At 34.4% G+C, this 27,586-nt stretch overlaps 1 protein-coding gene across 1 annotated transcript in view; it reads right to left on the bottom strand.

The window, feature by feature from the left end:
• Positions 1 to 27,586, bottom strand: part of LOC118189622 (uncharacterized) — a 152,226-nt gene that overhangs the window by 5,710 nt on the left and 118,930 nt on the right. The window contains exon 4 of the mRNA XM_085821437.1: positions 14,465 to 14,477. Coding sequence (XP_085677563.1) covers positions 14,465 to 14,477 — 13 coding nt within the window. The remainder of the gene's footprint in view (positions 1 to 14,464; positions 14,478 to 27,586) is intronic.

Here is a 27,586-nt window from a genome sequence, read left to right as displayed (position 1 = left end):
ACCTTTATTTCTTCAACCATTGCTCGTAGAGTTACATTTCCGACAGCAAAATTTTTTAAATGACATAAATATTCATATTTTCGTATTTTCAGCTTTAAAAATCAATGTTATAGAAATTAAGAAATCTAAAGTTTGATACGGCTTCATAGTCCTTATTATTCATACTCATTATAAAGAATAAAATACAAAACGTTTGACTGTTGTACAACAAAACTGGTCTAGATATTTAATTTTGAAATTTGTGAAAATACTCAGGGGTTGTACACATGTTGAAGAGCGAAACGCTTGCATTTGTGCGTTACTAAAAATGAAATATCTGTTTAGTGAAAGGTTCCTGGTATTAACACATGAGTGACGGGCATTTTTAAGACGTTTATATAAATGCAACTCTTATCGACCAAATCGTATTCACAGAACCTAATACAATTTAGGTTTTAGAATGAAGTAGCAGCAGACATTACGTATTGACACACGTATTACGTGTTTCCGTAAATTAATATTTTAAAGGACTTTTTTCTTTTATTTTTTTCATGATTATCGGATTTTGATTGTAAGGTATTAAAACTGCATGAGAATATTAACAATGTACTTTTAGCATCTACAATTTAACTATGTGCATGAAATTTCTTTCGGCGTACTATATGTAAGAAAATTATACTTTAAACAATGTTACATATATAAAATTTAAAAAAAATTACATTTGTAAATCACAAAAGAACATCATTAAGTAGCAGAGGGAAAAAATCATCGACCTATTCTAATTTCTTTTTTAACCGATTCCTCAAACAAACCTAAAACGAAATAAAAAAAAAAAAAAAAAGAAAGAAAGAAAAAGAAAGGCATTTTGAGAAAAGTAAAACGTTTTATCACTATAAGTCAAGATTTTATTTCAAAATAGTTAAAATAAATAATAATCGTTAATATAATAATAATATAATAATTATGATCGTTAATATAATAATAATAATATTAAATTGCTGAAAGTAATGTAGCTCAAGTAATCTCGATTTTAAAAATAAACATATATAACTAACAGTTTTTCTATAAACGTGCAACAAGTGTCATGTGAGTTGTATGTCAGATGCATTAGAATCTTAATTTGCATTATGATACTCAGAAGTCAAACAACAAAAATCAGCGTTATACCTACAAAATTTTCACAGGACTAGTTTCGATGGTTTTACCGAACCATCATCTTCAGCTGCAAAACCGCAAATGAACAAGATAGGAAATAATGATTAGATAAGAAAGCCTGGACAAGAATAAGCAAGTGGCGCCATCTGTTGGCGAAACCAGAACTAAAACATAATTTCTCTAAAAGCCGAAGGCAAATTGGATTGGAATTAGGATCGTTAACTAGAACAGAAAGATTTTTATGAATGTGAAATGCCTCTAGAAAATCCAGTTCTCCAATGGAAGATGTTTTTTGAATAATTTTGGCAGCAGAAAAATTGAAAGTGTGATTTTCGGATCAACAATGTTGAGCAACAGAAGACTTCTGTGTTTCCTTTTTTCTAACATATGCCTCATGTTCTTTGACGCGAAATTTTAAGGCTCTCTTAGTTTGGCCAAGTCGTCATGATAGTCGTCATGGATAAGAACACTTACATCGATGGTGTCACTAAACTCTTAAACGAAGGACCATATAATCCGATCCCTAAAGATCCTTCACCTTCGGACTTATCCAAAATAAAAACTGCGATCAAATCTTCGCAAATCATTTCAAGCAACTTAAAACATTCGCTTATCCCATCTGTTGCGAATTGTGCCAGATTATATGCTCTTCCCAAAATTCATAAAAGTGGTATTCCTTTCCGCCCTATTGTATCAAATTTAGGTACTGCCTCGTATCCTTTAGCTAAATATTTAGTTTCTAGATTTTCCACTCTATTAGACAATAACATTTACACCATAAAAAATTCAATAGAGTTTGTAAAAAAGGTTAAAAACATTTCTCCTAGTAATTTACTCATGGTTTCTTTTGATGTAAAATCATTATTCACCAATGTCCCAGTGGAGGGTGCATTAAGATGTCTAGAAACCAGACTTCGCGAATTTCATTTCTCTTGCATCGAAATTGATGAGCTAATTTCTCTCACTCAACTCTGTTTGAAACAAACACATTTTGTTTTCCAAAATAAATATTACAAGCAAACTGAGGGATTAGCTATGGGAAGCCCCCTCAGTCCCATCCTGGCTGATATCTACATGCATTATTATGAATCAAAATTGTTTGAAACTTTAAACTTCCCGGCATGGTTCCGCTACGTAGACGATACTTTTACCCTGTTTGAAGGTAATAAAGATGATTTAAATAAAGTTCTTTCAACAATGAATTCTATTGATCCTGCTATTCAGTTCACTTTTGAACTTGAGACTTGCAATTCTCTTCCGTTTCTCGACATTCTGGTCACACGTAACACATCCAACTTCAGTACTACAGTTTACCGTAAACCTTCATCGGTTTGCCTTCCACCACACTTTAAATCATGTCATCCGACTAAACAAAAGTTAGCTTCATTTTATTCCTATGTTTTCCGTGCTCTTCAAGTTTGCTCCTCCAAACTAGCCCTTGATGAAGAACTAAATTATTTAAAAGCAATAGCTATTGACAGGGGCTTTTCACCCAACATTATTAATCAAGCAGTTAAAAAATTCTCATCTCAACACACTAAAAGCCACACTCTTATTTTAGGAGATTATAAAAATTCTGTTGTCATTCCCTTCTTTCCATCAATTAGCTATAAAGTTGCACGTATTTTGCAGAAATTTAACTTTCGGGTTGTGTATTCTCCCATCAATAAAATTCCAACTTCTATACTCAAGGACCCCATTCCGGATATGAATTCCTGGGGTATTTATAGGATTCCTTGCCAGTGTGGTTTAATTTACATTGGCCAAACTAAGAGAGCCTTAAAATTTCGCGTCAAAGAACATGAGGCATATGTTAGAAAAAAGGAAACACAGAAGTCTTCTGTTGCTCAACATTGTTGGTCCGAAAATCACACTTTCAATTTTTCTGCTGCCAAAATTATTCAAAAAACATCTTCCATTGGAGAACTGGATTTTCTAGAGGCATTTCACATTCATAAAAATCTTTCTGTTCTAGTTAACGATCCTAATTCCAATCCAAATTTGCCTTCGGCTTTTAGAGAAATTATGTTTTAATTCTGGTTTCGCCAACAGATGGCGCCACCTGCTTATTCTTGTCCAGGCTTTCTTATCTAATCATTATTTCCTATCTTGTTCATTTGCGGTTTTGCAGCTGAAGATGATGGTTCGGTAAAACCATCGAAACTAGTCCTGTGAAAATTTTGTAGGTATAACACTGATTTTTGTTGTTTGACTTCTGAGTATTTATTCGGCGTGTTATTGTGTCTTAATTGCATTATGATGCTTCAAGGATACAAAAATTATATGTCAAAGAAATAAAGCATTTCATAATTAAATTTTGTCAAAATCTTCTAAGCTACAATGAATAGTTTTACAAAAATTTGAAAATTGGAGTAATATTAAAACTAGTTATTAATATGCTAATTTAAATTGTCACTCTTTGATTTCAAACTTATTTATTTTTTCCCATGGTAATACTTCAGTACAGGTGGACCAGAAGAATTATGTCATTCTAACCGTGTCAGTTGGCTATTAGTTATTCTAGCAAATTTAAATTATAATAATATATTTTAACAAGTATAAAGGTTTCTCTTTCTTACTTTACAACGTTTGAAAGCAAATAAATTAATACAAACTGGTAAAACAAATGCCTGAAAATATAAGTGGTGTGATAAATTTATCACTGCGTTTTAGTAAAGAATTTAAGTAACTTTACAAAATTAAAATTATTTTAGTGCATTATTTGAAAAGTCTACACAAATACGTATAATCGTAAAAAAAATATTTTTTGTATTAAATTGGCTTAAGATTTCTATCTAAAATGCAGGAATTCGTTCTTGTTAAAATGCCAAGAAATGCCTCTGTCAATTTCTATCCTATTTCATGCATTTATTAATGACATTCCTATCCAAATTAACATAATAGTAGGAACATGCGTTGATTGATACTATTACGATTAGTTCCTAAATTCTAAAATGGCAATGGTACAATATGGAAGTGCCTCAGAGCAAGTCCGGAAATTAGACTAGTAAGTGCTATGTCAAAATTACGAGCAATAAATTCTAAGCTAGACTGTTCATGAGATGCAATTTTAATCAGAACTTTGACACTAACATTCCTATTAATAATGGTGTCATTCAACATGTTTATTGCAAGATATTTGGTGGTTTACATAGAGCTGAAATTACTATTCAAGAAGCATACACAGGACATAAAAGTCAAAGTTATTGGAATCTTAAATGCTTTTGTGTGCAATCATTGGCAACCACATAACAGTAATCATCTATGATGTGTTATATTTACGTTCTAAAAATTAATTTGAAATTGGTTTATTCAGCCTCAGGCAATATTATCTGAAATCAAAAGGAAAGGTTAAGTGAAGTTTCGGGAAAAGTTTTATGAATTATTACTGATGCAGCTTAAATGAGATGGAAATGGAGAGATTTTATTAAATCTACCATATAACGCTTTCCCCTTTAAAATGATAGATTTATTAAATATGCCACCCATGAAATGTCTTTCTCGCTGTTTAACATTCATCTGTAACATTTATTTTTGCAATAAAATATCATTTAATTTAGCTCTTTCGTTTCTGATTTATTTCGCTAAGAGATTCGCTCATTCTAGAATTTATGTAGTTTTGAGTTGTAAGCCGTTTTGCTATAAATTTTAGAATACTACGATCAGGAACATTATCAAGAATCCATTTCGAGAACAGAAGCAGATAAAAAGACAGATTCGAAAGACATGGGAAAATTTTCTCGTTCTGACCAAGAATTCTGAAGAAAAAACCCAGTTAAGCAGACCACAAGGAAATACAGTGAAATGCTTAGAAACGGTACATCAGAAGTAACACAAGCTGATGAAAACATGCAACCACTTACGAATTTCACGATTATCACGAAGGAAAATATCTCCCAGCTCAAAGGACTGAAGAAAGTCAAGTCACCGGAGGATATTCTGAACATAGTCTCGAAATCAGCAGAAATACTTAGTATTTTTGCAGGAGAAGACTACCTGCTGATTTTTACGCTACCATCTCGATATCAGCAAGACATAGAGTTGGAAGGAATACCCCTTCTTTGTGCCACTAGACAATGGCATATGCTTCGTCAATTTTCTTTTTCGCCTTATTGGTTGCGTACTTCATGCTTAAAACTTAATTAACTGCAATTGCCTTAGGACAATACTCCACAATATTGAGTAACGCTTAATCAGCTAAATACCAATTGCACCTCGATGTTTCCAAGTTCCAAATAGGAGTATAAACGTTTTGGCCTGGGATCTGTAGCTGTCTAAGCGGTACATTTGAGTTATGTTGCGGTTTAGGCAAGCTTGTAGTCTCTACTCAAGTTAAACTCTTGAATTTATCTCTATTGTGTTAGGAAACGTAATATTTTAAACCAGATCCAGTTGGCTGATCACTTTATGTTTGCATGCTTTAATTTAATCTTTCATAAGCGGGGAAGCAGAATAAATTAAAAATACTTTAATTCTACGTCTTCATGCTTAGAAAGAGAAATTCTTGTAGTGATAAACCACTTTGATTTTTAAGTAACACTTTATTTTTTTAAAATATGAGTTAGTTACTCTACTTCTACCCACATTAGATGCTATAATATTGTTACGTTATTTTCTTCCTTCACGTTCGTACGGGGTTCGTGTGGATTTGGAGAAAATAACGACGACATTACTTGATAAAGTATCGAAGCACACTTTATTAGCCAGTATTGTCAGGACAGCTCCAAAACACGTTTTACAGTTGTCGATGAACTACTATAAACACGCTGACACGATCAGTTAGACAACCTTCAGGTTATCAGGCTATCACGGTGGAGATAGCTTCACTACAAAGCACTAGAGTACAGCTCCCGATTCTGCTTGTTCGTTCTCGGAACTCCACGAACTCTTGAGACTCCCCACGCTACAACTCGCGATGCCCTCGACGACACACAAAGCACAGCTACCGACTCTTCGGTTCAGTCGTTCCCGGAGCTCAACATGCTCTCTCGACGATGCACTAACCGCGATACACTACGAGACACTTTCGATGCACTCGACGACCCACACGGCACTCGCTGCCCGACTGTCACCTCAATCGACTCCACAGAGATTGATTCTCTAGACGAGACACCAACTCGATACTAACTAACTCGCACTCTGACGAGACACACTCTCTATCAGCACGCTAGGCGAGACACTCACTCAATGACTGACTATCAGCTCGCTAGACGAGGCACACACACTAACTGACTGCGGACCAGCAGGGTTTATATAGCTTTAGGCTTGTGTCCGAGAACATTCTGGGCTAAACCGGTAAGAATTCGTTCCAGAAGGTTCTCCATCCGACCATCGCATCCAATTTTCTCGCCAAATGGGTGATTTTTCGCCAAAGGGGTGATTTTTCGCCAAAGGTGGCAATTCTGCCTTCCCTTGCCATTTTATGGCAACCCTAAAACTACCTTGCGGGGAAGCTATCTCACAGCGCCTGTACATTTCGTAACAATATATTTTAAAATAATAAAATCTGAATATTTCGGGATATAAGCCAAGAAATTTGACAAATTGTTTACTTCTGAAATATGAGGATCAGTTTAGACGAGCAGTGCGACATTATTTCAATTAATTCAGTTACAAAGATGAATAATTGAAAGAAAGGTACTACTAATAACGGAAATAAATGAAATGAACTGAAAAACTATTTTAGCTTTTTTTAATCCTAGTATGCATTAACCAATTTTTTTAAAATTATTATCTGATTCGGTATTTTCAAAAAGTTTTTGGAAGTTTTACTATGCTGGAGACAACTTCGAGTGAATAACACCTTTTTCCGTTTCCCCAACAAAATCATCTTTATTTATCTGCCTGATATATCTTATTCAGTTGCACCTATCTTCAATTTAGATTTGCTCCCATCTTCACTGAGTAAGAAATTACACGAAGTCCTGGGTAAGAAATTACATTATTTGCTAAACTAATAATTAGCAAGCAGAGTTTAATTGGGAATCTAAACCATAAAGATTTGAACTGTGGGTTAAAATGATAATTAATTCGCTGTCGGAAGTAAGGCAAAATATCTTTATATATCTCAACTTACATAATTGTACACTTTTTCATGAATACCTAAGAATACTTAATTTGTGCGTTGTTAAAATGATTTGTGTACCATTTTATGGCTAAATAAATGGAAATTAGTCATTGCAATTATAAAGAGCAAGTATTTGTAAAATGTGCACATGAAATCGATAAATGCAAGCTTTTCAGTTAAATTTCATAGTACACTTCGCTAGAAGCCGTTAAATTTAATTCTTAGATTTTCATGTTTGAGATTTAATCGCTCTGCGTTTCCTATTCAGAATGTTAGTCCCAGTAGTGTTTGTGACAGTAATGAATATATAAAATAACTTGTTATTTGCATTACAAACTACCTCTAAGGTACGTATTAACAATTATGGAATAGACTATTGGGGAGTAATTTTGTAAAATTAAACCTAATTAGAAATTAGATTAAACCTCATTTATTTAACTTTCACTTAACCGAATTTTAGTTCTCAGATTATCTAGAAGTCTAGACTTCAATACTACAAACAAGAGAACTTATTATAATCAAGCTATTTATTAAAAACTACGACTAGAAATACAATTAAAATTCAACAAATACTGCCTACCTTTACTTGCGACGCCTCCATAGTTTAAATCTTGAAATACGTACAAATGACGAAGTGTTTTTTTTAATGGCGGACACTAGTTATTTTAAGCTTTGGCCACTCCTAAGGCCAGAAGCGGTGGTCATTTATTATGGAGGCAACTAACAGGCAATCACAGTAACCTCCTAGGAGAGGACAGCTAACAACCATACCTTCTCTGGGATTTGAACGCGGGCTCTTCGGTTCGACAGTCAGATTTACTAACCACTTTCTCGTCAGGGCGGCACATACAAAGGGTAATTAGAACGAGCAATGTCATAAATGTATTTAGCAATAATAAAGAACTGAAACGGAATTTCGATAAAATCTGAAGCTGCTGAAAAAGCGAGTATGTGCTGAACAAAGAAAATTGAGAAGAGTTACTAACGAGTTGAAAACTAGAATATTCAGTTCTTTTAAATAGATGCATCATTTTCACAGAGGAGTTAAGAAAACATCTTAAAAGTTACATCAACAATACAAGAAGAATGCATCGAAAAGCATCAACCTTTAAATAACAAAATACTGAGGAAGACAGCATTGAACCATTAAGAAGAACCCTAATGAATGAATGTAATCTTGAAATTTTACCTAATTTTTATGATTCTATTGAATGTTAAAGTAAGTAAAAATGCGTAATTAAACACATGATTGATAATAAATATAGCAGAAAATACTTCCTTAAAATTATCGAAAAGAAAGCAAACGTATGCGATGATGTAGTACATTTTAATTAAAAGAATGCAGCGAATACTAAAAATTAATAAATGATGATTCCGAGATTTGATTACATTTCCAAATTTGAATCTTAATCTTGCTGCTCCTTTGAAACTGCATTTTTGATGCAGTGTGTTTAGAAATTAATTTTGAGCTAATTTGAGTGAGTTTTTGCTTACATTTAAGCTCGTTAAAGCGTTACAAATTAATGATTTTCTTTTTGATCCTCAAGCTCACTAATATTTTCTAAGAAATGTTTTGATTAAGCAAAGAGCTTACTGTGATGAACACGCTTGAGTTATTTTCCTTAAGTGCTTTTAGATCTGTTGCAGTAATTATACGTAAAGGGTATTTTTTACTTAATAAAAGTTTTGCTTTGATTTAATGAGCACAATCTAAATAATTGAGATTGTTTTATTATTTACAAAAATTTCAATTTTGAGCTACACAAACTTTAACTTTCACAGAAATTATTCGAGCATTAAATTTGTTCTAGGAAGTTCTTAAAATACTAAAAACTGTGAAGAGATGTTTTGCTGAAGCCATACTGAAAATTGTGAAATTATTAATTTATAACTTAAGACCATGAAAGTTTATCCCAGAAAAAGAAATCATTCATGAAAATATTTATTTGTTATTAAATGTTTTATAATTGTATACTCCAGAGAATTTAAATATCGAAACAGAGGAACTTTTATTACAAGTAATGAGAACATAAAATAAGTTATAAGTTTTTATAATATATAAGATGATTTAGCATATATGAAAAAAGTTTCAGATGTTTTTGCTTAGAAATTACTATACTTCTTGCACATAAAATAGAAAACGATGGCAAACGAAGGATTACCAAATGACAAAATTATTTTCTAACTCTATATTTTTGTTTTCTGATTTAAGAATATAAAATATTTAATTCAATATAGGCCTGAAAGCAGAAAAACCTTTCATTTAATGCGATATATTTCATACTCCGTGTTCATAATTTATTTTTTTATTTAATTCAAAATGTCAAACATTCAAATAAATGCTATCATGAAAAATGTCTATGATTCTAGCCAGTTCGAGTCTAAAAAGCAAGAATTACTCAGATTTTAAGCTTTTTTTGCATTAACATTAATTAACAGGTTATTCTGGGTATTATTTAGGCAAATGTAAGAAAATAGAAAACTTCACTTATGTTGTTACTATCGCCCATAATCATCAAATCTCAAACCTCCACTAAAGCAATATATGTTCTTTTCAAAAATTCTGTTCCGTGTACAGCATGAAGTTTGCAACCGAATGCATGATGATCTTCTAAGTAAGATATGAATTTAGCTATAACTAAGCTATAATTAAGATTTATGTTCAGAAGAAAATGCTTCAGGCGCAAGATGTTTATTAAATCGCAGAAAGTTCTGTCACCTATTTTCTTACCGTCTGTTCCTACTGTCGTGTAGACACACTCGAAATTCCCATGAAGCTATGCTCCGAGTTATTAATGAGTTATAAAACAGGCTATGGTTTACTACATGTGCAGTAAACCATACAATAGATAATTGATGCATTAACAGACGTAAAATTTGCTATATAATAAAAGGAAAATTTGTTTCATTGCAAAGCTTCATTAAGAAGAGCTGGAGATGGCGGATTTAAGATGTTAGGTGTTTAGTATAGATATGTAAAATGATCACAAGATACATTTATGGTTTGGAAAATTTTATATTGGCTTAGAGACAATGGAAGATGCCAAAGAGAAAGCAAGTATTTTTTATCTGAAGACAGGAAGATTATTCGTCTGAAGAAAGTATGAATGTCGACTCAGAATTTGTACTTTAATGACAGACATTGGATCTATGTACGCTATTGGATCATTATTGTACGACGTCATGCAAATTGTATGCAAACATCATGCAAATGTCATTTAAGCGGTTTTTCAGAATACGTATAATATGAACGTCAAATTTTATACCAGTCCTCCCCTTTTTCATGTCACTGCTTCATTTTTGTGGAGGTTTATGCAGATTACACGTTAAATATCACTATGCCGGCAATGAGCCAAGAGTTTTGCTGTTGGGCCCTAGATATCACAGAATTTGATTTAATTTAAATGACTGAGATAGTTAGTCAGATCATCACGGTAGTTATAATATCGAGGAATTTGTAATGAATCGATAAAAGCAAAATTTTCTTCCAAGAAGAAAAAGCCTTCCCTATTCGTGGTTGTAGACAACACAATTCAATCAATAAACGTCCAGCCATTAGAGGGAGGCAGGTGATTAACATACGAGGGTTGGAACTTTAATAGTGGCAACACAGCTGAAAAAACGCTATGCAACAAAACCAAAGAATATCGCGTATGCCACATGTAAAATACATACCTACCTTACCTCTCAGCAAAAGGAGTCGTCCTGCCTACGTCACGTGCATGCGGAGTGACGCGAAGAACGAATCCTTGTATTAGCTCGCAGTCTAAAGTAAGTGTTGTCAGGATGTTTTCAAAACAAGAACAACGATGTTGGATAAAAATTGAATGTGCCAGAGGTCGTACAGCACGACAGTGTCATCAAGGGCTTCAACAGGCTTGCGGGGAATCTGCATTGCCTTACAGAACCGTAGCAAGATGTCTGAAAGCATTCAATGAAGGAAGCCAAAACGTGGCACACATGCTGTGGCCAGGTTGTACGAGTGTCAGCGGTTCAGACGTGCAAGCTGTTGCCGCACTAATGGACAGTGATCGCCACCAAACGATTCGTCAGCTGGCCGGACAAACAGGATTAGCGCATACGACTGTGCTGCACATTCTGAAGGAACGCCTGTCCATGAGAAAAATTGCTTCACGATGGGTTCCACATCAGTTGACGGAAATGCAGAAATGGCTACGATACGATGCTGCCCGAACCCATCTGGAGCGCTATGAGTGCGAAGGAGATGTTTTTTTACACCGTATCATTACGCTGGATGAGACTTGGGCCCGATCGTACCAGCCAGAACTGAAACGCCAATCAAACGAATGGCGTCATCACGGATCACCACGACGTTCGAAATTTCGTCAGAACCCCAGCAATGTGAAATTATGGTGATTCTCGTGTACGACTGTGATGGTGTCATCCTAACGCATACCCTTTCCCCACAGCAGACCGTCACTGCGCAGTATTACTGCTCATTTTTGGAGCACAATCTCCGACCAGCTTTGAGAAAAAAACGGCGACACTTTCTGCAGAACGCTCCTCTCATTTTGCATGACAATGCTCGGACGCAAGCAGCGCAAGCTGTGACTGATTTGTTCAAGCGATGGGGCTGAGAAGTGCTTTACCATCCACCAAACTCTCCTGATCTAAGCCCTTGTGACTATGACTTAATTCCTAAGATGAAGGAACCACTTCGCGGCACTCGCTTCCAAACTGTTCTTGAGATTCTTGCGGCAGTAGAGCGGTCCATTCAAATTATCAACAAAACAGGCGCTGCTACAGATATTCTGCGACTTCCACATCGTTGGAAACGGGTTGTACACAATGCTGGCGACTATATTGAAGGACTGTAAAACATGGTGACATGAATCACTTTTGTATTCCTTGTAAATAAATAGTTGCCACTATTAAAGTTCCAACCCTCGTATTTCCTGGCACAGCTTGAGAAATTTTTTAATTATTCGGATATATGGCATGCACAACGCGTAAGAAAATAAAGGGCCGCAGAAGGTACGCTACTTCCGTATGTTGAGAGTAAAGAAAGCATAAAATTTCTTAAGCATTGCTTCTTATAATGCAGGTACATGTTATACATACACATAAACGTTCTAGTCAAACAATTACACACAATCCGGTGTAGATCTGTAATAGTAAACGCTACATAAAAGAAATTTTTTAGGTAAACGTATCAGGTTCAATGTTTCTTCTAACCTTCTTCGGAAACATACAATGACCTGACTAGAACAGAGAGCTTACTAAAGCTATGTTCACTAATTGTAGTAAGTAGACAGGATACAGACGAAGGGTATACAAAACCCTTTATTTTTTTCTTTATATACAATGACTTCCGTACTTCGGAATACAATGACCCTCCACTCGGGGTCTAACTTAAAAGATATCAAAATAAAACTAAACTCTAATTTAACTTTAGAATAAGATTGGCCTTATAATAACAGAAAGCGTATGTAGCACAGAGACTGTGAACACTACAATACGTTTAATTTATCAAGAGGATTAAAACCTCTGGCCTGGAAGGCAAAGTAGCAACTGCGTAACTTCTAAGGTAAGCGGCCTGCTTCGAACTCACGGCTTCCTCTCTTCTGCTTGGCAAAAAGGCCACACTTAAATACTTGGCGTTCGCCAGACAACTTTGCATAAAACTCCTTCACGCTTATAATTCTGGCCGGAAGTAGAAAATAAGAAGTGATAGTAAAGATTTAAAATAAAATAAACGTTAGTAAAACTTAAGATCCTTACATACTTCCCGCCAGAGTTAATTAGTTTGAAACTGAGGTCTAAAACGACCTTGTTGAAAACTTTTAGCTCTAGAAACTAACGCGAGACCAACCTTTTACAAACATAACTTAGCTAGAAACTAGAAAATTTTAAAAGAAAGAAATTTGTTACAATAGCAGCTCCCGGAATATACAACAATCTTTTTTCTTTTTCATCTGTACTGCATCAAAACAGGAGCTTTATTCAATTCTGGTTCCTTCCAGAGATCTGGAAGGAAAACTAGTTTAATGAAATGTTACAGAATGACATTGTAAATAACATATAGAATATACTTTTCTTAACATTCTTATTTCATTCATGACTATTTTAATTATCTCTCCCCGTGCTCTCTGACATGTGTTGTAAAAACACCAAACACGAATGTGTTTCTGTCTATGTGTTCAACACTTCCTCCTATAATCAAAACACTAACGTGTTAAAATTCAACATACGAGACCTCTTAACACACCCTAATTTCAACTCTAGACCCTGAGGTACTATTCTGAAAGTGGCTAACTCTAAAGTGTAGCGTCAGAGAGCCTAACTACATCATTCAACCTTTAACACATATTCACCATGATTTAATCTTTACAGTCACACGAATAACAAATTTTTTAACATTACTTTCACTTTTACCATATCACGGTATTTCTAAACATTCAAAATAACAGTTCACATGTATACAAGAACATATCAAGATGCCGTTAATTTTACACATTTGAAAACATACATTAGTAGTACATTGTTAACTTCTATTCTTTTCAAAGCAAGTGCCAATTCTTTCTACATTGAAATAATAGTACATTTCAAAAAGTCTTTCAGACTAAAACTTCTTTCTTGTTAGAATGTTTTAAATAAAATTTATACAATAACTTTTTACAATATTTAAGTCTTTATACAACGCTATTATACATCAACTTTAGTTTTACGCGCGAGTAATTGAAAAACATAATAAGAAAATCGGTCACAACTCATTTCTCGCCCTTTTGGCGATAAAGGTAGACCTCGCATGAGGTAAAACTTCTTCAAATCTGCCACTTGCAGTAAGAATGAAAGATTAACTTAAGTTTGTAAAGTAACACAAAATTTTACTTATCTTTGTAATATTCAGACATCCTTTTCTGGGCCCAGTCTTTAAAGGTGCTGCAAACCGTAGCTTGGTTGATCCTCCTTCTTGTACGGGCTCGCCCTTCAGTGCTTTCCTCTGGAAGCTTCCGTTTTTCACCACTACGGCCACCCTTGAACATCTTCCTTCTGTCCTCTGCTTGTGGTCTTGGCCGTTTGAAGGCAGCTGGTCTTGGTGGAACCGGGAAACTTCTGTCGTGATCCTGCTTGGACCTCGTTGTTGGCCGTTCAAATTTTTCTTGTACTTTTTCCTCCGCCGCTGATGGCCCTTCCGCAGTTCGGCGACTTTTGCTGCGGAGAGTTCTGTCGGATGAGTCAATCTTCCGTTTCACAGCCGGGTTATAGTTGCCGTCCTTTCTCCCGGTCTTTTCCACATACGTCGTCCTTCTCCCTTCTTCATTCTGGGGGTGTTCGTGAACTCTGTTTTTTGGACGGTGGAACGGCTTCTTTTTCTTTGTACCTTCAATTTTTCCGCGGGGCAATTTTCTTTTCACTTGCTTCTGTCTCTCATTGGCTTGCCCTTGTACTTGTCGTTTTCCCACCTCTGGAACTTGTACCTGCGGTGTCTGCCGTACCGGATCCTGCAAAAGATCTGAAAAGATTTGCATTTTATTACGGTCATAGAATGGTTTTATCTGGTCAATGTTTGCGGAACAGGTTTCGCCATTTCTTGCCTTTAATACTACAACAGCGTGAGTTATTTTTTCTATAACATATGGTCCTTCAAAGCGTGGGAAAAATTTGGCAGTTTTATCTTCTGGTGCTGAAGAAAGTGAATGCTTAATTTTTAGTACTTCATCCCCTACTTTATAAGTTACTCCCCGTCGTTTCAAATCATAATAGAGCTTCTGTTTTCTTTGTGCTACTTCCGTATTCTTCTTTGCTTCCTTAATTAGTTTTTCTATATCACCCATTTTAAATTCTGGGGCTCTTTGTTGCACATAAAATAATTTATCTAACGGTGTTATAATCTTTCTGCCTAGAAATAACTCAGCAGGAGTTTTGCCCGTTGTATCATGTTTTGCGGTCCTAAGGGCGAAAGCAAATTCATTGACATAGTTATCCCAGCTTTTATGAAAATTTTTAACATAACTACGGATAATTTTCACTATATTTCTGTTGACCCGTTCCGCTATATTTGATTGCGGCCGATACGGGACCATTTTTAAATGACGTATGCCCAGTTTTTGGCACATGTCTTCAAATATATTACTTACAAATTGAGGACCATTATCCGATATAACTTTTAGGGGCGCCCCGTATTTTAAAATATATTTATTTAAAATAGAATCGGTAACTAATTTCGCGGAGGCTCGTTTTAAGGGAACAATTTCGGTCCATTTACTAAAATGATCAACTATAACAAGGAGATAGCGACTTTTGTTTAACTGACTTTTTGGGAAAGGGCCCAATAAATCGATACCGATTATTTCATTTGGAAATTCGGATTTAATACTATTTAGAAACCCGGCCGGGCGGAAATTAATATAATTAACGGCTTGACATGTTGGGCAGGACTGGACATACGCCCTTGTTAACTTTTGCAGTTCAGGAAAGTAGAGTGCCTCGCGTACGCGTTGAGTAGTTTTTCGAATACCAGCATGAGAAGCTAAAGGGCTGTCATGGAGCTCTTGCAGGATATTTAATCTAAGACTAGCTGGGATAACAGGTCGAAATTCGTTGTTGGAATTCGTAGTTTTTGTATAAAATAATAGACCATCTATTAGTTCGTAATGGGCCGCCCTATTTCTTATCGCCACAATATCTTGGTGGCTAAAATTTTCAGGATCCTTCAAATACTCATAAATACTTCCAAACTCAGGATCCTTACCCAGTTCGGTTATTACAGTTTCTCGGGAATTTATTGTACACGCTGTCAGCATTGCAACTTTTACGGTATTACCCTGTTCGTCTAATTTAATTCGTGACAGGGCATCTGCTACGATATTTTCCTTTCCGGGGGTATGCTTGATTACCAGATTATATTCTTGCAGCTTGAGTGCCCATCTTATTGACCTTGGGGATAAATTTTTTCCAGAGTACAATCTAGTTACCGCCGCATGATCAGAATATACTGTTATCGGCGCCTTTCCAAAATAGACTCGGAACTTTTGCACTGCTAACAGAACTGCAAGTGCCTCTCTCTCGGTCGCGGAATAGTTTCTTTGTGTTTGATTTAAAGTTCGGCTAAAAAATGCTACTGGCTGCTGATTTTGCGAAAGTACCGCTCCTACCGCATAATCCGAAGCATCCGCTGAAATTTCTAAATTTTCATCCTTTTCAGGAAATTTCAACACAGGGGCTTGCGTTAATGCTTGTTTTAATTTTTCGAAAGCACTATTGGCTTCGGCCGTCCACGAGAATCTTGCCTTTTTCCTTTTTAATTTTAACAATGGCTCAGCGATAGCCGCAAAATCTTTTATAAAGGACCTATAATATGAACAAAGTCCTAGAAAAGAAGAGAGCTTCTTTGCCGTGTTTGGAGTCGGATACTTTTGTACAGCGATTATTTTTGATTCATCTGTCTCGATCCCTTTTTGCGATATTTTGTAACCTAAATATTTTAATTCAGGGGCTGCAAATTTGCATTTTTCGACATTAACTTTTAGACCGGCCTCATTTAATAAAGAAAACACCTGTCTTAAATCCTGTACATGTTGGTCTAGATTATCACTAGTAATAATGATATCGTCTAAATAGATAAATGTGGACTTTCCGAGAACAGGTCTTAACACAATGTCCATGCATCGCTGAAATGTTGCTGGGGCGCCTGAAAGGCCAAACGGCATTCGCAAAAATGCATAAGTGCCAGACTTGGTTATAAAAGCAGTCTTAGGCACGTCCTCAGGCCTGATCCCTATTTGAAAATAACCATTCGTTAAGTCTAAAGTTGTCATAAATTTGGTTGATTTTATGTTCCTTAAAATTTCTTCTATAATCGGTAACGGATATACCGGATATTTCGTTATGGAATTTAATTTACGGTAATCAATAGCGAATCTCCACCTTTTTGGATGCTCCAAATGATAATCATTATTTTTCTTACATAAAACCACCGGACTAGCATAACTACTTGAGATAGGCGTTACGATCTTTTTACGTAGCATATCGGTAATATGCCATTCTATAATTGTTTCCTTATTCTTATCATACCGGTATGGTTTTTGACGAACCGGCAATGCATCTCCGGTGTCAATACTATGGTTAGTAACCTGGGTAAATCCTGGAATATCACTAAATAAGGAAGCAAATTCACTTACCACTTGTCGGATTCTATCTTGCTCGTCATTAGGCAGGTGGTCGAGATTTACCCTTGGCGGTTCAACCTTTTCTACACACACTGGTTGCATCGTCAGCTTAAGAGACGCTTCATTAAAATCCAGTGTAGCTTGTGCGTCTGAAAGAAAGTCTATTCCTAGTATTAAGTGTGCTTGCAAATTCTTTACTATAAAAAACATCACCTTTACTTGTTCGTCCTTGATACGGATGTACAAAGGTACTTTACCTACGCACTTACATTGTTCTCCTTGCGCCGCTAATACTGTTGTATTATCCGCATTATATATGCGGTATTTGCGAAAATACTTTCTAAAAAAGACTTCTGCCACACAGGAACACTGCGCGCCGGTATCCAGGAGTGCGGTGGCCGGGATATTATTTACCAAGACTTCAATCTTCGGAAGAGTTAAATTTTTCACCATTACTGTATTTAACTTGTAGGAAGAGGGGTTTTCGTGGCCTTCGGATTTCCGCACCCTCTCGTCAGCAGAAATCCGTTTTAGTTTAAATTATTTTTTCTTTCGGTGCTTTCCTTCTTTCTCCACTGGCCTTGAGACTTTTTTCCTGGGTTGCTATTGAACTGTCGACGTTCGCCGGCTGTTTTTGAATGCTCGGGTTTCCTTGCCCACTGATTCGCTTTTTCTCCGTAGCCATGTGCTTGAGTTTGCTGTAGTCTTGGCGTACCAAATTGGTTTCGCTGTTGATATTGGCGTCTTCTTTCGACGTCCGCCGTTCTTCTACTTTCAAACTGGATTGCTAGCTCAAATAATTTTTCCAGTGTAGTCGGATTTCTCAATTCAATAAAGTCTTGCACTTGGGGTAGTAACCTCGGCAAAATCACTTGAATTATTTCAGGATCCGGACGGTTTCCATACAAGAGCTTGAAAACGTGAATTTTTCTTAAAATAAACCTGGAGAGGTTTTCCATTCTTTGTTGATATATACTGAAAAGTTCTGTTTCTAATTTCGCACGATCCCTTACAACAGGGAAGGCTTTTAGTAGGGCAGTCTTGAAATTTTCGTAGGTATAGGTGGGACTTCCTGCTTGACCCAAGAGACTTCTGCCGATACATTTGAACCAGTTAAGCGCTTGGCCCCTCAAAGCGCTGGTAGCTAAGGTAACTTTTTGAAACTCGTGCACGGGGTAGAGCATGAAGTGGTCATCCAATTTTTCCAAAAAACTGGTTACCTGTGAGTTTCCATTAAACGTTGCTTCCGGTTTCATCGAAGCGCGCATGGTCTGGACAATATACCCAAATCCTTCCAGGGCGGCAGCTGGCATTTCTGGATTCTGAGCTGTTTCTGCAGGCAGCACAGGTTCTTCTTGAAACTCGGCCATGGTTATTCTTCGTCGGGCGCCACTATCAGGTTCAATGTTTCTTCTAACCTTCTTCGGAAACATACAATGACCTGACTAGAACAGAGAGCTTACTAAAGCTATGTTCACTAATTGTAGTAAGTAGACAGGATACAGACGAAGGGTATACAAAACCCTTTATTTTTTTCTTTATATACAATGACTTCCGTACTTCGGAATACAATGACCCTCCACTCGGGGTCTAACTTAAAAGATATCAAAATAAAACTAAACTCTAATTTAACTTTAGAATAAGATTGGCCTTATAATAACAGAAAGCGTATGTAGCACAGAGACTGTGAACACTACAATACGTTTAATTTATCAAGAGGATTAAAACCTCTGGCCTGGAAGGCAAAGTAGCAACTGCGTAACTTCTAAGGTAAGCGGCCTGCTTCGAACTCACGGCTTCCTCTCTTCTGCTTGGCAAAAAGGCCACACTTAAATACTTGGCGTTCGCCAGACAACTTTGCATAAAACTCCTTCACGCTTATAATTCTGGCCGGAAGTAGAAAATAAGAAGTGATAGTAAAGATTTAAAATAAAATAAACGTTAGTAAAACTTAAGATCCTTACAAACGTATTTGTCCTTTAACACTTATCTTAATTTTTAGTCCGAAGCGGCTTTTTCCCTGAAGGACTATTGTTTTCGTTTTGCGATTTGCGTTGGTTCACTATAAATGTCCATTTCACAAACTGTTATCACCAAATGTTAGAATCCTGCATTATATTTGAAGAAGTTAAATAATGAAAAATCTGCATAAATGTATGTATAGTTCTCGCATTGTGATAAAACAACGGTACATAAAATTTTGAATGACGTAATCCTACTGCGAATATGGGCATGTGGAATCCCAAATTTGAAATTTGGAATTTGTTTTATAATCGATTTAATATTTTGTAAAGCTTTAACGAATTTTTTTATTAACATTTTTATCTCCAGCGCGTGAGACTCTCAATCGGAAATTTTAAATATATGCTTCAATTTAAAACTATTTTGCGATATTGCTTTTGAACTGAATTTTATGGTTTAAGTGCGAAGAACGTGATATTTAATAAATAAAGGTAACAGACAAAATGTTAAAAAACGTCTCTTTGGATATAATTTAAAATCCGAAACCTTTCAGATTTTTATTTATTTATTTATTTATTTTTTGTTTCTTGTTTTTGCTTGTAAGCTAACATAGATGATCAACATGATACCTTATTGCTTTAAAATGTAGTTATCGAATTCCTTTACAAACTTGATTATATTGCTATGATAACTTATTAACATTGCTTTACAATAAGCTATTGCTATCTATTGGGAATATCCAATGAACAGAAGTAATGCTTGTTGATGGCGTAGGGCTTTCAGGTTGTGATTGAAACATACTAAACCAGCCACAGTCACGAAGACCTTCAACCTTCACAGCCGATGAAAAGTATCGAGCATTAAGGAATTCATTCAAAATGATAGATGCATCATCACGAGATAGATCGTGGAGAATATAGGCATGACAAAAATATCTGTGTTAATGCTTATTCAAGGATTGGAATATAGAAAACTTTGTGGTCGTTATGTTCCACGGCTCCTGAAAAAGGAGATGAGGTGAATCAGAAAGAATATACGTGCTGATTTTCTGGAAAGTTTCTGTTGTTATTTTCCAGAATGCTTTCACGGAGTCATCACACACAATGAAACCTGGTTGTTTAATTTCGATTCTGAGAGCAAAAGACAGTCAATGGAAATGACATATATCATGGAAATAATGAGGACTGTAGTTCAGTAAAGTGAAAGAGCTACAGCGGATTGTACGTTAATTTTTGACCAATCAATGTACAGTTATTTTTATTACATTTGTGCTCTTTAGTTGATGTTTTTTAGTTTTCAATTTTAACAGCTGTTAAAGTCACTTGGGAGAAACTTCTAAATTTTATTGATCCCGAATTTACTTTGGGTTCCTGTTTTATTGTATTTGTTGCTTTATATGTTAAATAGTTTTAATCTGGTGTTTAATTAGTATTATGTTCTTAGGCTCCGCTATTAATATTTTTGTTTAGTTTGCATTATAATGCATTGCAGCATTGAATTGAAAACTCAAACTTTTGATTTTTAAGTGATGCGGAAAAGAATTTCCAAGTGGAATTAAAACTTAAGATTTTGAAATTTAAGTAAAATATCCGTGTTTTAATTTCGATTTTTGATTAAAACCTCAGTGCTTATATCTCCAGGATTGAAATCTCAGGATTAAGAATTTATTTTAACTTGAAAAACGGATGTTTTGTTTCCAAAATAAAAAGAAACTGCAACATTCTAAGAAATTTTAAGCTTGTTGATACGCTTTTGTTTTTACAGAACTTTATTAATGCACTGAGAATACAACTTCTTTCTTCCACCCCTCTCTTTTGACAACTTTCAGAGTGTAGCTGACAGATTTGTTTTCATTTTGAGAAAACGTATGGGAAAAAATACTTGATAAAACATATTATTATAAAAATTGTATAAAAATTTATTCACACAGAATGCGAAATGCTAAAAGTTCCAATGAATGAATTACATATAGGTAAACATCATTAAATACTCAAAGCAAAGTTTAAAACTTCTGTAGGAAATGCAATTTGATTAGCAAAAAATATTTAATAAAGAAATCTGAAAGGTTTCAGATTTTAACTGTTTCAAAAGGTTTGTTGAGGTTTTTTTATGCTTTTGCTGAGCTCGCAATATACCAGTTTGCTGCTGGACCCACTCTTGCTCACTTATTTCGTTTTTACTTTTTAGCTTATTTAAACATTATTTTCTTCGCACTTATGCCATAAGCAATTCAACAGCAAAATTAAAAAAAATTATAAGCATCCTAATAACATATGTTTAGAATTTTGGATGTAGTATTAAGTGTCGGCATATATTTTCTATTTTTGTTTTTTAGTTTATAATAAAATTTTTGATATATAGTCTCTGATAATCAGTCGTGCTGAAGATAAATAGGTTTTATTCGTTATTGTTACAGTGTTGCCACTGCCCGCTGTCAAATCGTTGAATTAGTCAGTCAAAAATTTTCAGGAGCACATGTTCGGTTGAAAGACTACGCTATTCAAAATTTGATGATTCTAGGTACCGTCGTTTTTTCAAATGCGAGAAACATACGTATACGCAGATTTTTCCTTATTTAATTTGTTAAAAATAATACAGTGTGATAACATTCCGGGCAACAATTTGAAAAGTCATATAGCTGTTTATAGTGCACGTCGCAAAATCTTGTTTTGAGACTAATAGCCCGTTCAGACTATTGGCCTTTTGCGCTAATAAGCATACAACACTGTATTGTTGCGAATGAGGAGCCTATTTTTGTAAAATTACTTTGTATCTCGAATGGGAAGAATTATACATCTATAACTATTCATCCTGTTTAATTACTTGTAATATAGAACTTCATGTACCCCTATTCATCATATGTACGCCATTTGTTAGTTATAAAGTCATATTCCATACTTCATACTTCAAAAAAAAAAAAACTTCATCAATATTTTCATATTTAGTTTTTTCTTACTTTCATCAGTCACATAAGAATGTATAGCATTATCTTGTATTATCATTATTAGTGACTTTATTTAAACTTCTTTAATCTCATAAATTACATGTCGTTCAAGCTGTGCACTCATTAATGTGAATGGTAATTGTTGATTGTTTGATACGAGTTGCCTTCTGCCTTGTTGATGATAATAGATAATTTACATTATCAAAAGCATGTCTAGTCTCTTATTTAATGTTACACTTTCTGTATTTAATAAATGATAATTTTCTCTTTTGTTTTATGATCGAATGGTTGTTATAAAATCGACTTCGTTTGTGGTTTTCAGCAACCCTAAAACGATGTTAAATGATGTTATCTTAAATATTTAAACCATGGTATCTTAAACGAAGTCACTTATTCATGATTTTATGCATCTTACTGATCTAAATTTAAGTTTATAATTAACAAGAATTTATAGTAATGATTTTAGTTACTATGCAATGGAACCGGATACTCATATGCTTTAAAGTTGTGGCTGCTTATGCTCACTTGTCTAACGTAGTGAGCCCTAGGTCCACGAAATTCCTTGTGGCAAGGATCGCTTGGTTACGCCTTCCCTTGGAAACAGTCTTGAGCAAAATTCAGGTGAGAGTGCGATTTAGCTCAATATCGGCACCAGTTTTGATAGAGAGCATCCCGTGGAAGGGGACGGGTTCGAAAATCTCCCACCTCTCTCAACTTCCACCAAACCACACCAGAGGACTTTCGGCTCGCCGAATATTTAGAGTGCCGCCATGCCGCACCGACACTATACATTTACAAACATTCATGCCTTCTTAGAGCTCGGGCCCTTCGACACGGCAGTCAGCGACAATAACCACTGTACCGATTGCGCAGCATATGCTTTATCGACTGAAATGAACTAGCTACATCCCATTATTGAGATGATGAAAGTTATCATAAAGGAGCTTCATGTGAAATAGTAGTTACTCTTTAGTTTTCTCCAAGTAGCGTTTTAGCAAGGTAATTCTTCTACAGAATATTTATTCCGGGAGTTTTCGAGAAACTTCGTTTAATTAGGTCAACTTTCTTTAAGTCATGATAACTAGATTAAATACTTATTGCTTACAAAAAAGGGGGTAGTCGTATAAAAACTCAATAAATTTAATAAAAATAATTTCTTGCTTAAAGCTATGTGCTTTTGCAAAAAAAGTTTTAGTTTGAAAAAAATTTTGTTTTATGGTAGTATCAGTAAAGGTTTTGCACGTTACACATATTAAAAGAAAAAAGAAAGAATATGTTAAAGAAAAGTGAGACGGAAGCGTTCCTACTGCAGCAATTAAACCGAATAGAGTTTCCAGCGAGGTAAAATAAGTAAAAAAAATCAAGAATTCCATAAAGAATTAGTTATTCTTGGAAAAAAAAGCGACATTTTTCGGAAACGGAAACATCAAGAAGAAGACCGGAGTAAGAAGAAATAGAAGGTTATGTGGGTGCACAAAAGGAAGTTTTGGAAACATATCATTGCAAAATAGCTAAAATAGGAAATACTTGAATTTCAAATTAAAAGGGTTTTAATATAATAATATTAGGGAAAATATAGCTTTTGTACTTAACTTGCAACTCCTTTAATTTCAGTTAACGTTTTACTTCCTTTTATGAAGTAAAGGAAGTATTGTAATCACGGAAAATTCCGGGTGCCATATTTCAACGAAAATATCCATTTTGACAGCTATCAAATGCAATTTAACGATGCGTTTGCGTGATATCTGTACGTAAGGACAGAATAAAGGGCTCTTTTTCCTCAAGCCAATTATATAACAGATTTAAAATGTATTCAGAAGAGATTTTTTATGGCGTCTATACATACCTACGTATATATCTCGCAGAACTCAAGAACGAGTAGAGTCGGAACGTTGAAATTTTGTATATAGGACTTCTGTATCATTTAGTTGTACACCTCCCTTTTTGGTTGCAATCGGTTGCACCAAATGTACATATATAATATATATAATTTATTTACTAAAGGAATATCGATTATATTACCTCCTAATAAATTTAATAGAAGTAGCAAAAAAGAGGGAACCCGTACGTAGGAAGTTTAATTCCGAAAATTGTGTTTTAAAGTAACATGTATGTAAATTATTAAAATGTTTTACGGGGATTTGAATTTACAACGTAAATAACAAAATTTCAATTTTTGAAACAGATTAATAACAAGTAATTATCGCTATTGATCGGAAGTTAGTTGACTTTTCAAGGCGAATAAACCAACTCCCGTCCAATGAACAAAAATGAATAAATGCGAAGGTGTTTCGTCTTTTACTCAAGTAAGAATGGTGACGCCAATCTGGAAAATTAAGTTAGGCCAAAATTGTAGTTCCGTGAAGTGGTGGGATTTACAACCAAAGTAGAGTACCAAAGAACTCATTCTGAATTTAAACATTTTCGCTAATATAAGATTCTTTATAAACATTGAGTGAAAAGCAATTTAGAAAATTTTTTAAATACTTGAGCAAATGTCCTCCGACACCCTCGCTTTTATGCATGTTAAATAAAAACTATTTGTATAGATATTAAACAGTGGTGATCTTAATTGGAATTATGAAATAGAACTCAAAGTAATTGAAATCAACATTAGAAAATTAAGAAACAAAACAATGCTATCTTCGCAAAAACAAATCAAATAATAATTTCTTTAAATGAAAATTGAAATATATATATATATATATATATTAAAGAAAAAAAATGCTAAATGTACATGAAGATATAAAAGGCCAGGAAATGCATTAATTATATTCTTTCTAGTGGGATGTCGGTAAAATGTTTTCTTCTGTGTCTTACTCTTTAGGGGTGTGTGTCCGAAATTCCGTTATTGGCATTGGGGATACTTTGAATTATTTCAAGTGGCGAAACTTGTGAGAAGTAATTTATGGGATGTGAGAGGGTCTAGGGTTGCTTGAAGGACGTTTGTTGCGGAGTTCTTATGTGAGTGAAAACGTCTGTTAAAATTTTTAATATATTAATTAGTGAATGGAAATTAATTGATTTCTGGCTAATTGTCGTGTCGGAATGAAGAAGAAATTAGGAAAGGGAAAAAGTCATTTTCATTGTCAAAGAGCTATTTGACAGACTAAAGATTATGAAATAGGCTCATTTTTACTTCCTTGTACGAAGTAAAAAGGAAGTATTGTAATCGCGAAAAGTTTCAGGCAGCATATTTCAACGAAAATATCATTTTTGACCACTATCGAAAGCAATTTAACGATGTTTTTGCGTATTATCTGTACGTAAGGACAGAACAAAAGACTCGCTTCCTCCAAAACAATTATAAAACTGCTTTAAAATTAATTCTGAAGAGAATTTTTCGTGGCGTCTGTACGAACGTATGTACGTACGTGCGTACGTACGTATCTCGCATAACTCAAAAACGAGTAGCCTCAGAACGTTGAAATTTTGTATATAGGACTGCTATAACATGTAGATGTGCATCTCGTATTTTGGTTGCAATCGGCCGCACTAAACGTATATAAATATATTTATATATATATCCACTCTGTTACCCAGCTTTAGTGATCTCAGTTTCTTTACTCTTATATGTTTGTAAATTGTACATTTTTTGCTTTAAAAATGATTGAATTATGTTGTTTTTATCTTCCGGTTAAGCTTTTTATGCCTTTAGTAAATCTGTATGCAATATATTTAGAATTATCAACAATTTTACAGTTGTTTAAGTGTCACTAAGCCTTTTTTTAATGGCGGCCGTTGATTGTTTACATTTGAAACAGCAGACTAGTGGATTTGTTGCCAATCTAGGGAAACTTAGCTTCGCAACAACAAAGATAACGCCTTCATCTATTATTGCGAATTAAATCATGCTTAATCCTTTCTGGAATTTTTTCGAGGAAGTAAGTGTTAAAGATTTACGTCGTAATTTTTAATATAGATATTTTGAGTTTTTATGTATTTTTGCCTTGTCGCGAAGTGAGAACTGAATTAATTAAATGAGAAATACTCAATTGTCTGTGAAAAACTGTTTCTTTTTTGTTTTGTTTGCTTAATTTCTTTTATGCATCATTCTAGCTTTATTGTAGTATTTGAATAGAACATGTGGCAACGATTAGATAATTCTATTCATTAAATCATATAAATTTTGTGCATTATGAGTTATAATATGAACGAAATATAATACTGTTAAGTGAATCTAGCCCCAGAGTGTCGCTATGATAAACAAATACTAGAGTGAATTTTAAAGAATGCATTTATTCTATTGTGGTTTATGCGCTGTCGGCGATATAGATTTAATGCAATCTAATAAGTTTAAATGAAATGCAAGAAAAAATGCGTATAATTTAATATTCCGTACAAGGAAGTCATGTGGTGTACACATCAGATTTTTTTAGTAACAGCATAAGAAAAGTGTTATATCTGAAAATTTTTATTGGAGTTTTAATACTTCTTTTAAAACTTTAAACTGAAACTAATTCATGGTGCCGGACAAAATTAACAAAAAACAAACAAACAAACAAACAAACAAAAAAAAATCAAATATTAAATAATTCACATTCAAAATCTAATTCATAATATTCATATATCATTTCGACATTCTTATAAACATTCGTATAGTAAATCTATCAATCGTATAGTGGTATAGTACAATTTAACTTTAGGTTTGCGTTGTGAGTAACCTATGCAAAAGGAAATAATCAATAACCCCAAATTCAATTAAACACCATGTTTCTTAAAAACCTTCCGGCTCAAACAAATAGAGGGACATGACAGACCACAGTAAAATATACGAGTACACAACATTTAATACACAAATGCAATTAAATTTTAAACACACATTTATTAAATTCTTGACTATTTTATATAATTAAATAATGGATAACTGATTAGTAATCCTACCACATATTTTTCTAAGCCAAAATAACACATAATACTACACCAAATTACAGCTTACATTAATTAAGAATAATATTTTTTTTTAATTAAGTAGGTGTGACAAAATTTAATCCTCCAAATAACAGACTCTCAGTAATTAGAAAGTAACGCTTTCTAGCTCACAAAATTCAGTAGGTGAACAAATTTTAATCCTCCTAAAACTGGCATTCACTTGAAATTATAAATAACTTCTCAATTTTACTAACTCTAATATTTAATTTATATAAGTAATAACGATATACAGGTAGATAAATCACGATTAACTGTTCTGCATTCGGGAAAACTAAGAGAGAGAGAGAGAGAAAATATATTTAAAAATTTCACTCACAGATGGAAAACAATTTTTCCTGATTAGCAGGATCCTTAGTGTCCAATCCACATGGAAATGAGCCAAGCCCATTTTTCTTTCTGTGACAACCCTTTCTG

This window comes from Stegodyphus dumicola, chromosome 7, assembly GCF_044657685.1.
Source record: "Stegodyphus dumicola isolate Sdum_Otavi_A_Nest chromosome 7, ASM4465768v1".
In the NCBI taxonomy this organism is placed as follows: domain Eukaryota; kingdom Metazoa; phylum Arthropoda; class Arachnida; order Araneae; family Eresidae; genus Stegodyphus; species Stegodyphus dumicola.
The sequence above is the reverse complement of the archived record's forward strand: the minus strand, read 5'-3'. Positions and strand labels throughout refer to the sequence as shown.